Source organism: Copadichromis virginalis, linkage group LG23, assembly GCF_057382275.1.
Source record: "Copadichromis virginalis isolate Kocher_CV1m ecotype Utaka linkage group LG23, C_Virginalis_male_GT1.1, whole genome shotgun sequence".
Lineage (NCBI taxonomy): Eukaryota > Metazoa > Chordata > Actinopteri > Cichliformes > Cichlidae > Copadichromis > Copadichromis virginalis.
The window spans coordinates 25,357,042-25,369,474 of NC_140639.1; the positions used below are offsets into that span (position 1 = coordinate 25,357,042).

General features: G+C 39.9%; 1 protein-coding gene across 3 annotated transcripts in view; it reads right to left on the reverse strand.

Annotated features, from left to right (window-relative positions):
- The window catches only part of LOC146681006 (inactive dipeptidyl peptidase 10-like), a 136,527-nt gene that overhangs the window by 22,648 nt on the left and 101,446 nt on the right, over positions 1-12,433 (reverse strand). For 2 of the 3 annotated variants that reach the window (XM_085448329.1, XM_085448330.1), the window contains exons 5-11: positions 12,122-12,196; positions 6,417-6,469; positions 6,244-6,325; positions 4,866-4,986; positions 2,930-3,084; positions 1,671-1,768; positions 1,461-1,584 (exon numbers count right to left, since the gene is read on the reverse strand). In XM_085448329.1, coding sequence (XP_085304455.1) covers positions 1,461-1,584; positions 1,671-1,768; positions 2,930-3,084; positions 4,866-4,986; positions 6,244-6,325; positions 6,417-6,469; positions 12,122-12,196 — 708 coding nt within the window. The remainder of the gene's footprint in view (positions 1-1,460; positions 1,585-1,670; positions 1,769-2,929; positions 3,085-4,865; positions 4,987-6,243; positions 6,326-6,416; positions 6,470-12,121; positions 12,197-12,433) is intronic. The other variant, XM_085448331.1, reaches the window with a different exon arrangement.

Consider the following 12,433-nt stretch of genomic DNA (forward strand, 5'->3'; position numbering starts at 1 on the left):
AGGCTGTGAAGCACACCAACGTGGTAACTGAAACCTGCCATAAATGTTGCCATGAGAGAGTCAGTCTACGATCACTGTGGTATTAAATGGGGTCAAGTTGGCAGTTATATGCAATCTGTTTATGATAATAACAGCATAACAGCATAATTAACAGCATAATTATCAGCAATTAACTCTGATAAATCATTGCACATCACATATCTGTTGCTGTCTACATGGAAAGAAATGAATATCTAACTATCACATTTGTGCTCAGCAGCCTTCCTGTTCTGTAGGAACATTACCAGAATGCAAACTGCTGGCAGCCACCAATGATGTTACCAACAGTTCAATCACCAATTCAATACAATCGTCAGACAGCTACTGGTCTTCTTGGAGATGTGAGGAGGTTGCTGTCCTATTTTTACTTGTGCGACTAAGCTATTAGCTTGCAGTCAATCAATCAAGTGTTTTGATTGATTGATTTTTCCCACCCCTACCACAGACTGTAAGAACGGTTTTGAGAAGCTAAAGGAACTTACCAGTAGGTCTGAAAAGAGTTTTAGGCTATGCCCATCAGTGCAGTCCACCACTGCCATCAGCCTTAGAAGGCAGGGAAGACCAAAAACTGTTTCTATGCCAAACTGGACTTCTCCGTGTCTGATAAACTGGACTTTATGTCACAGAGATTGGTCATTCTTCCAAACCATCTGCCAAGCTGCCAAACCAAAATCCGCAGAGCATAACCGCTTTTCACCATCTTTAAACCCGTCTGACAACAACTCCATTTTTATCAGTCCATCCAGTTTTGGATGTGTGGAGGTGAACGTCAGATACCTATGATTTCAGTTTTAGAACCAAATGACCACATTTATGACAGTTTCTCCATCTTGGGTCTTGACAAATGAATGCCAGTGTTCTTTATTCACAGAGAGCGCAAGTGGGAGCAGGCATGCTTAAAGCTACTTTGGTGTATCAGTGGACTCATCGGCCACGTGGCGGCCTGATGCAAAGTCGACACTTAGAGAAGTTCCAGTGCTTTCTGGCACATAGTCCTCACCTAGCAGCAGCTCACACTGACTTGCACTGATTGAAGTGTGCACCATTACAAGCACAGCACCATCTGCCTATAAGTCCTGGCAAAGGGTCACAGGCTTGTAAAGTGGCAGCTTTGATCTTCTTATAGTCAAGACTGCAGCAAAGAGCTTCTGCCACTTTACAATTTACTCTGTATCAGAGTGGCCTACATGCCTCAGTGTCACAAAAGACTGGGACTCGCTGACTGTATATATCTGACTGTAAATAAAGAAAAGCAGAACAGCTGGCCCTAAGAGAGTAAAATAACAGTACAACTTTAATGAGTCTGATTCTTCTCAACTCACAGCAGTGCTTTGGGGTACACTTAAGTAATCTGCTCTGTATGCGGACAATGAAACTCTGAACTAAGTTTCCTTCCTGAGGTTTAAATCAAAAGCACTAACCTGAAGACAGACTCCTATTGTTGCGTCACACACAGTAAGCAGAGAAGCGTTCTGGGGCCGATTGAGCCACTGCACGACGAGGTGAGTATTACTGATCCACTTCACCATGGTGATATAGAAATCCCTGCAGAGAAGACACAGAGAGGAGACTCGAATTGTGGATTTTACACCTTTCTGTGCCAGCCCGAGCTTATGTTTGTGTGTCGTCACCTGAGCGCGAGCTGATCGGGAGGCTGCATCTCCTGAGTGTGCGTCGCACCAACCAGGCTGACCACCGACAGCTTGACTGTAGGATTGACGTGACCGGCCTGATGGGACGGACACAGAAACATCCCCTAAAATCAGCTTTTTAATTTAATGTACATAAGACGAGACTGTGGTGTTGACATCTATACATAAAAGCAGAGAAAAAGTCTGAATAATTCATTTAAAATGAAAAGACAATGCTATAGATCACAGAGAGAATATGCAAGCTAACACCAAATAAATAACTGTTCATGACTTATTTCCACAAATTCTACTCTTCCACATAGCAGATTTTTGCATCCTCAGTTGTACAATAACTACAGCTGTGGTCTTCAGGTCATAGGATCATTTAAACGGTCAGACATATCATTGGTTGGGGAATTGCTGGTATCACGTGTACAGTGAGAAATTAATTCCCAAAACTCTGAGACAAAACAACAATCAACAAATCATCTAAAAAACAGGGAGATAATTTGTTTGTATGAATGTTCAGCCAACTTCCGAGTTTAACGCTTGTGGGTTGAGTGCAAACGTGTCCATAAGTATTGATGCGTTCAGTATAAATTCAAGATATCACGATGGGAATGACAACACCAATTTCAAAAAAGTTTGGATGCTGTGTCAAATGTGAACAAAAACAGAACACACTGATTGCAGTACTAAAATAGTAACTTTTGCCAGCTCATTAGGTTCATTGGCATCACGTCAGTGACATGATTGTGTATAAAAAGAGCATCTTTAAGAGGTAGAGTTTAACAAATCTGAAAAAACCCTGCATCTTCAACCTGTGGACAGATTTCAGAATAATGTTCCTCTACATAAATGTGACTTTGAATATCTCATCATCTATGGTGCATAATATCATTGAAAAATTCAGAAAATCTGGAGAAATCTCTGTGTGCAAGGACAAAGCCCAAAATCAACACGGATGCCTGTGGTCTTCGGGCCCTCGGGCAGCACTGCGTTAACAACAGGCATGATTCTGTCATCGAAAAACTGCACTTTAAGGTAATTACTTACAGTAAAATAATTTAAAATGATTCCACCTGAGCCAGATGTGCAGAGCAGTGACTTACTGCTACTCTGCTAATCTAAGGTTATTGATGTGGCATTGCCTTTTCCCTCTGGTATATTTAGATTTAGCTGTGTATTAGTTGAAGGATGAAAATACTGCAAAGAGCCTTAAAGAAAGCGACTGTCTATTCCTCAGAGCCCAGCCTCACCATTGGATATGGGTACTGTAGGCCTCGGGGGTACGTGCTGCCGGTGAACTGGGGAAGAACCATGTTGGGTACCAGTGTGTCGTTGATGGTGAGGTAGGCCAGTCGTTCTCCATCAGGAGACCACCAGTGAGCCAAATATGAATGTAGAATCTCCTCTGATCAGGAATAAAACACACAAAACCATCTGTAAAACAGCTTTATTTAGATTTTTTCCTCTCATTCTGTATTTAAAGCGACCCGAGGATCTACTTACATACATTAAGACAGATAGATCTTATGAACCTGCTGGTTTTCCCCACCTGCACTCCTATTCTTTTATTCTTTCATTTTTGCCTTTTCTAGGTCACTTTACGTTATTTAAAATGTAATCCAAAAACTGGTCAAAAGCACACTATTTGATGGAGTTGTGCTCCTCTGCTGTCAGAACATATCAGCCAAATGGCTGCAATCTGAAGTAAAAGCAAATGAAACAGTGAAAATGAACAGCTTTCAGTAAATCTACAAACAAAAATTATTCTGTAATGTTCCCCATCTCTCTCAGACAGCGTTTGTGCTGCTCTCTGTGCAGACTGCGCACACTGCACACACTATCACCACATTACTGAATTTGTTTACACAGAGACTTAATGGATCGTAGAGGCTTGTTGTTGATTTTTCATTGCCACTCTGCTGAGTTTGTCTAGTCTGCTCTGCTGCATTTTTAATGCCAAAGACAAATCTTTGAAAAACCGACAATCCACAGTGCACCCTGAAACTGTTTCCTCCACCAACGAGCTCACAGCGACTCTCCTGTTTCGCCTTCTGGCATTTAAAGAGAGAATGGCAAAAATTCAAACCACCTCGATTTAAACTTAGCAATTATTAATGTCACAAAGTTTTTATAACTGACTTTCTGAAGGTCTTAAATGAGCATTTTAGTAAGAGAAATTCAGAGAGTAACAAAAAGAGCAGTGAGCCAAATGCAATTTACAAGCGCACTGCTAATGGGAGCAATGCCACCTTTCATAAATGGCTGTTTCTGTGTCCATAGATGTGCTTTTTCTCTCTTTATTAGTGGAATATGTCAAAATGAGTAAAAGGAAAAGATCTCATGCTGAAAAATTGTAGTGCACGTTACAAATCTAGTAAAACCACAGCCGCTGTAGCCATACTCCAGCCTCCAGTATAAGTGTAACATCCTAAAGGTAAGACACTAGAATGGCTCATTGTTTATGAATAACATACAAACATTTAACACTGTAAGATAATGATATCTGGCCCATTGCAATGTGTGTGAATTTTAGTAAATGTTTTACATTTTTATTGCATTGCTCGTTAGTTATTTGTTATAATCATAGACTGTATAAAAAAGTTATTTGTTGTCATATTTACCAGCGGAGAGGTTTGCATGCTAACATTACCAGTCCTGTAAAACAACGTCCATCCTGCGATTCAGTGACTTGTAGAACAACTTACAGCAGCCCACAACAGTCAGGTTGAAGTCTGGACTTTGACCGGATCATTGCACCACCTTGATTCTTTTCTTTTTCAGGTACTGTGTTGGAGATTTGCTTTCTGTTTGTATGCTTGTGTTCATTGTCCTGTTGCATGCTTTATCTGTCAGACAGATGTCCTCACATTGAACTCTAGAAAACTTTGGCATACAGAGGAGCTCATGTTGGCTAATGTGTGTATCTATATGTGAAACCACAACTGAGGCTGATGTCATGAGGAATTTAGTCATAAGTAAAGTTCACACGTGTTTATAACTCATTTACATTCAGTGTCTGTGCAAGATTTAATTTCACAGTTATTCACATTAAGTCAGAGCTGGCATTTATGGTGCATCAGCCCAAAGTGCAGTTTATACATAAAAGTTGCACTTGTAGTGATAAAAGGGCTCATAAAAGATGCAAAGGACTCAACGTTCAGAGTCGATACACTCTGCGGCACACACCTTCGTATAGCCAGTCAGTGAGCCCGTTGAAAATGACTCCCTCCATCCCAGAGGAGGTGATTCTCAGAGAGTTGCTCCTCACGTCTGACTGGTAGTAGATGTTATTCTCAAAGATGTAGATCTGGAGAGGAAGACGAAGCAACAGCAGACACAAACACGCAAATTTAGTTTGTTTTTCCTCTCTGCCGTTTCTCACCCTCGTGTGAAGCTGCTTTTTGCTCGTCCACTTGATTTGTTTTTCTTTTTGATTTCCTCTCTGATGACATCTCTTTTTTATATATATTAAATCCCAGTGTGCACTGTTTGTTCACCATATTTCATCAGTGTTTTAATATTTGCATTTGAAGGTACAAACAGGATCCTGCATCTTCACCAATATCCTGAATCTTCCTGAAGTCATTTCCCGCTGCATTTGCTTCATTTCCACTGCTCTCTTGTCAAATGTCATTAGCTCCATGGCAGCTCCTCTGGCTTACATACACCTAATGCAGCTGTTGTTTTAATAGCTGTACAAATGTTACAACACTGACACCAACTTAGGAAAAATGGACCAAGAGGTGGAGGGTTCATCAGTGTCATGAGATCTTTTTTGTGAAACATTTTTCCATTTCATTGTGTTTTATTCGACTTCTGTTGTTCTGTCGATTTCTTATGTGCATTTTTATATTTCCTGTTTTTTGTAAGTTGCAGTGCATTTGACCTTTTAGAGCCACCATAGAAACATCTAAAAGAACTTGCAAAGAAATGATTAAAGTTGCCCTCAACTCATGGTGCTTAAAAATGACACAAAAGCACAGATTCTTACATGTCTCGTCAAGCAAAAATGCAAAACCTTAAGTAAAAGAGAATTAATCTGGTCTCTAGCTAAGAACGATGAAATAATCTGGCTGTGTTAACCTTCAGAAGTGAGAATGAGCTCTGGACTTGTGCTCCAAGTTTGAAGACTAAAAAAAAAACCCTCAAAGTTTTTATAAAAGATATTTATAAAAAACATATATGTTATTCTTTTATATTGCTTTCCAACTACTGATAAAAGGCACTGCACTACATCAGCAGACATTCAAGGTTGTGCTGAAAGCTGCTGCTTGCTTTACAGTGCTGAATTTATTTCTACAGCACAGCGCTAAAATGAAAACAGGTGGCCCAGAGACTTCCTCACTCTACTAATAAGTCTGAAGAAGCACCCTGAGTGTAACATAATGTAAAAATGTGAAATTAACTACAGACGAAAACAGAGAACGTGTAAACACAACCTATCCTGTGGAGCAGATCCCCCTGGAGCGGCTGGGCAGCGTGAATTTATAAAAAGCCGCCGAGGACAGAAGAAAGGAAATGAGAGAAAGCATCACGCTTTAAAAACAGACACGCTCAGTCTTACCAGCTGCTGTCCTTGTCGTCCCCAGGCTGCGTGCTGGAGCACAGCATTGTGGACCTCGGGAGGATTCAGCTCCCTTACCTCCCTGTTGAACACACACACACACAGAAATAAAACAACCTGAATGCCGTCACGTGCAGAGAGCAGGTGATGATGAAAAGTCTAAACCGGCTTACCTCGTGTAGATGTTGTACAAGATATAAGATGCGGTGTATGAATATCTGTACATCTGAAATGAGAGAGCAAGCCATCACATAATGCAAACACTGATCCATCACTGATACCAGCCTTGCTGAGCAAAGACAAACCAACTGCAGCGGGAAAACTTTGATATACGTGCTGAAGTCACAGTCGTTTGCAAACATCTCGTTATTCTGCTTCCTGTTTGATTGCTGCTAAGACAAGACTTCAGGTATTCACACCCTGATGTATTGATGGATAAGAAACAGCTTCATGTTTACAAGGTGTCTCAGTGGGAAAGCGGATCTCAAATTCTTAAAGCCAAACATGCCTGTTTAAACCTATGGCTAAGCCTACAAACACATTTAAAGAAACCCTAACAATGCTGCCAGGCATGTTCGTTATATAAGATACGATTAAGCTGATAATCAGTCTCGAGGCATGTTTTACATTTGAGGAGATAAAGGGATTTCAGTGGAGAGATATTTCAGGAATTTTCTGAATGCAAGAAACCAAAAGTTAGGATTAGTCACCACAAACCAAGCTCAGACACTCAATAAGCATGATTTAAAACTATTTATCAGCTCAGCTTTGGGCTTCTTGTGAATTATGATCCCTTCACCCACCACCGTCCCCCTCCTTTGTAAAAGGCTCGTGATCAGAGGCGGAGGAGGGGAGGATAGGGTCACCATGACAGAGCTGCTAAGTATGGCGATGGTAGACAGCTATTTTGAGTGTCATTCAGTGTCATTCAGACGACCCTCAGATACTTCAAATAATTGGGTAGTTTAGGCTTTTTTAGCTGGCTGTTTGTGACATGAGGTTTTGTTTGATACCTTTAATAATTATGTGACTGCTGAATGAGTTCCTAAATCAAATCTGACAGTACATATGTAGTTTAAACCCTGGCGAACCTGAGTGTTCTGTTATTGTTCTGCTTCTTGCATTGGCATAATAAATCCATGTAGCAGAATATGTGTGTGTTAGGGCTGCTCAATTAATCGAATTTTAATCACGATTACGATCTAGGCTTTCAACGATCATTAAAAATGACTGAACCGATTATTAGCCCCTCCCTCGTGCTTTACTCTCACGCTGCTCCGTGTGGCAAATCGAGCGCACCTCTCTGCATTTTGAACACGTGTCACAACAATTAAGAGGACCCGAGGGAAGCTCGGAAAGCTAAGCAGAAGTTATTTGGGGAGGAGAGTGACTGCCGTTGGTTGAAAATAGAGGTAAAAAAAACTTCAGTGGTGTGGAAACATTATGGGTTCACGGAGTCAGACGTGGATCAAGTAGACATAGTGTGTAAGCTACAGTGTCGTAGCTGCACCACAGAGCAACACTGCAAAGTTTACATTTTTCATTTATTTTTTATATTGCAAACATTTGCACTGTTATCAGTATTTGCACACTATTTTATATTATTTTTTGACAATTTTTAAAGTCATTATTCAACACATTGTTATTGTTAAATAAATATCGTCAAATAATCGAGATCTCAATTTCAGTGAAAATAATCGTGATTATCATTTTTGCCATAATCGAGCAGCCCTAGTGTATGTCTTTGATGGTTTTATCGATGTTTCCGTTGCTGTCACTTCCTGTTTTATTTTGGTAAATTCTGTTCTCTGCTTGTGTTCTTATTTTAGGAGCTCGTGGTTGTTCTTGTTTTGAGTATGGTTAATGTTCGAGTTCTTGAGTTATTTTGGGGATGTTTGGTGGTTTTTTTGTTTTGTATTTTGGTTCTGTTTTCTATATTGGCTTTTGTTCTCCACTTGCTTTTCTTGATAGGTTTGTAAATGGTAAATGGACTGATTCTTATAAAGCGCTTTTCTACTCTCCCAGAGTACTCAAAGCTGTATACAACATGCCTCATTCACCCATTCATACAAACACTTCTAAACACAAGTGCAAACTAAACTACATTCACACTCCAATGAACGCATCGGAGGGCAACTTGGGGTTAGTATCTTGCCCAAGGATATTTGGCATGCAGACTGGGGAAGCCAAGAATTGAACCACCAACCTTCCAACCAGTAGCTGAACTGCTCTACCACCTGAGCCACAGCCACACCCAAGCACTTGTTTATTCCTTTTGTATTCCCATTGTGTTTCATTCTAATTTTAAATTGCTAACCCAAAAATTTGAGTAACGGACATCATGTTTTTTGTGTGTTTCTGGTAGAAACAGGTTATAACAGTCTTTTTCAGTGTTAGCTGTTTTGATTTTTCTCTCATTAAGCAGCTTAAAATTCTTCTTTTTGCACTTGGCTCTTTTTCTAATAACACACTTAACAAAACCTAGCTTGCTGGCAAAATATGCAAGTGTAAAACTTAAGGGTTATAATACACTCCAAGGATTTGTACTTAACTTCTATTAAATAGGAGGATTTCAGGACACAGCGGTCAAAATAAAAGCAGGCTCTTTTTTACGTACTAACACACATGTGTTCACGTGTGGAATAGGTGTAACACATCTTTATCAAACGATACCAAGGAAACTGGACGAGTTGTGCTTTACAGATTAATCTGCTTTTCACAGATTGCTGCTGACTGACTGACCTTCGCTATGATGCTTAAAATGATGTATGTTTACAAATGCTTCAGTAAAGTCATCTTTATCGACCCAATGATGCTATGAACTGACACGTCATCCATTCTGGCTTAAATATCTTGTGTTATTGCACTATTTGTCTTGTGTTTTGCTTTTTCTTACAAATATTGATCATACTGACATTTTGCTCAGCAAAAGCTGTCTCAATCTATCTTCATCAATCTCTCCTTACAGCCCAGATTGCCCTCTTGTCCGCGAGCAGGATTTTTAGAAGCTATTTACAGAACATCTGCATATTCATGAATTACCACTGCCAGTGGACTGGCCCCCAGGTTCACTTCAAGTCAATGGGAAACGAATCATGCAAATTTGGGTATACTGTATTTTATCAGAAGCACTGGGGGTACTGGCTCTTACTGTAGGCTTTGTTCAACAATTTTAAGTTAAGAATAATGTTACCGGATCCATTGATTCCACCCACCCAACAAATGAATGTGGTGAAATAAACTAGGCAAGTGTGAAAAGTGTAGAACCACCTTTAGCAGCAAAAATTTGAAGTAATTGTTTTCTGCCTAACTTTATCATTCTTTACAATGTTGTGGAGGAATTTTGGTCCATTCATCTTTATAATGTTGCTTCGGTTCAATGAAGTTTGCAAGGTTTCATTTATGCACAGCTCTCTTAAGGATATCAGATCAAAGGATTTCAATCAGGTTGAAGTCTGAAGTTTGACTGGTTACTACAGCATCTTGAATTTTTTTTCCACCCATTGCTTTTTGTCGCTGTGCTTGAGATCATTGTCCTGTTGCATGACTCAGTTTGGTCCAAGCTTTAGCTGTTCAACTTGCCCCACATCTGACTCTAGCATACTTTACGTGTTGTTCAGAGTCGACTCAATGACTGCAAGCTGTCCAGGTCCTGTGGCTGCAAAACAAGCCCAAATCAACACCCCATCACCATGTGCTGACAGATGGTATGAGGTATTTGTGCTGATGTTGGGTCTAGTTTTGTGCATTATCATCAAACAACTCCACTTTGATATCATCTGTCCAAAGGACATTGTTATGGAAGTCTTGTGGTTTGTTCAGATGTAGCTTTGCAGACCTAAGCTGTGTTGCCATGTTCTTTTTAAAGAGAGGAGGTTTTTTTCAGGCAATCCTCCCAAACACGCCATACTTGTTCAGTCTTTTTTAATTGTACTCTCGTGAAATTTAACATTTAACATGCTAATTAAGGCCTGTAGAGTCTGAGGTGTAATTCTTGGGTTTTTGGCAGTTTTTCTGAGTATGCAAAATGCCAAAAGTTCTGCTTTTATAGAGGTGCTCATACTTGCTGATCATTAACTAATCAAGTCCATTTGATTGGCAGCACCAGGGTGCTATTTACCCACTTAATTACACTGGAAGCAGTGAGAATGGACTTAAACTATACAGCCAAAAGTATTAGTTTGTTTGTCTTCAAACATGTATGAACATGAGTGACGCCCCATTCTTAATCCATAGGGTTTGATAGGTCAGTCCACCATTTGCAGCTATAACAGCTTCAGCTCTTCTGGGAATTTTTGACCGGTTCTTCCAGAAGCACATTTGTGACATCAGTCCATGTCTTTATGGACCTTGATTTGTGCACTGGTGTGCATGCTGCAAAAAGAAGGGGCCAACCCTAAACTGTTGCCACAAAGTTGGGGCCATGAAATTGTCACAAAAACACATAAAAATGCAAATTTGACAACTTGAACAAGGAAAGTACTAAATGTTTTTTCACTCTTTGTTACAACATTTTAGATACCACTAAACATTTGCTTTTAAACTGTAACACCGGCAGTTTGACTCCTAGTCCAGATCTCTCTCCTGACACTTATCTTTTGTGTTTTTGGCCCTCAAATCCATGGTATCACTTAAAAACTGCTTGCTCTTGAGGTAGGAATTTAAAATTCTCAAATACTGGAAAAATACAGGAGATTAAATCATGTTGTTTGTGCAATTTTGGCCCTTTAAAGTTGCATGAATGATTTAATTCACTGGAAACCACAAACCACACTTTAGGTTTTCTGATTTAATTTCCCCCAAAAGTGCCTTTAAAGTCAGAAGACTCCTCTTACAGCACCATGTATCTGAATATATTAAGTATGCCCTCACTATGTAATCCAAGCTTAATATAATTATTGGAATATTAACTAAGGAATAAAACAAACTTGAACTGGAAGAAATTCAACTGAGTGCAACTAAAAACCTCAGGAAGAGGCTTTAATTGTACTTAAGGGGATATCATGTTGCAGTAGATGGTAAACAGGGGTGCGATAAGTGGAGGGTATATTAAAAACGTAAAGCTCATTGAAAATAAAGCTGTTTACATGTTTCTATATAAACAGAAGATGTTCCAAGGTGTGTTTTTTTTTTTATGGTAACAAACACCGATCCATCCTGCTGAGAGGCCCTTAAACTGGTGTTGCAGACCCCAGTGCAGGATGTACAAACATCCACCTCAGAGTTTTTCAGTTGCTGCAGACTTTCTAAAGCCTGGATGCATCGGTTTGCAAACAAATCTAAAAATCAATGGAAAACCTGTGAGGGGAGGAGAGCTTCGTGGTGGATGACTGACCGCTAACAAACAGAAAAACACAAAAATACTGAGAGACAGAGTGAAAATGCACAGGAAGGGCAGAGGCACACAGCCTCACCGCAAATAAACACACACCTGCTCAGCACAGGTGCAGCTCTTTATACTCACAGAGAAACGGTGGGCGCGTGCAGCGCGGTAAGTATTGTGTTTTGCAATCAGCTGGTGTATGCTCAGTCTAAAGTGAATGCTTTTAATTTATGTCGCTTCCATTTTTTTATGGGTTTGAAAAACAGTTTGTCTGAGAACAAAACAGCATGATTAGGAATAAAAACATCAGGTTGCTGCATGCATATAAGTGAATGAAAGCAGAATCGGTATTTAACAGCAGTGTCAGTACCGTCCTGGCTGGAAATGAAACAAAAGGTTTGTGACAGTGAGGATGAACTCCTGCCGTAGGGTGTGTGCTCACAAGGAAGCAAATAAAAAATGCACCATCTGTTCTGTTTGCTCTTTTTTATGTGATGTTCAGGGGATTTTGATTTATCATAGTGGGTTGTGGATGCATTTTAATGTAAAACTCACCCGTTTGACGTCATAGGCAAAGAGTGCATACTTTAGATCTGCAGACAGGGAGTACTTTGCCACCTTGAAAGAAACCTGATTGAAAAAAAAGAAATAGAAGAAGAGGAGAAGATTTTTTTTATGTTTTTTTGCTCAGTCCACATTTATATCAAGCAAGCAAACAATAGCAAAAAAAAAAGATAACAGAGAGCTCAAGCACTCAGGAGGCAGGAATGGACAACTGGTAGGAGTGGGGCGAAAAAAATTGATTGAGCACTGGTATTGTGCGGCAATATTGCATCCTGATAAGGTTAGTTACCAAGTGTTAATAGA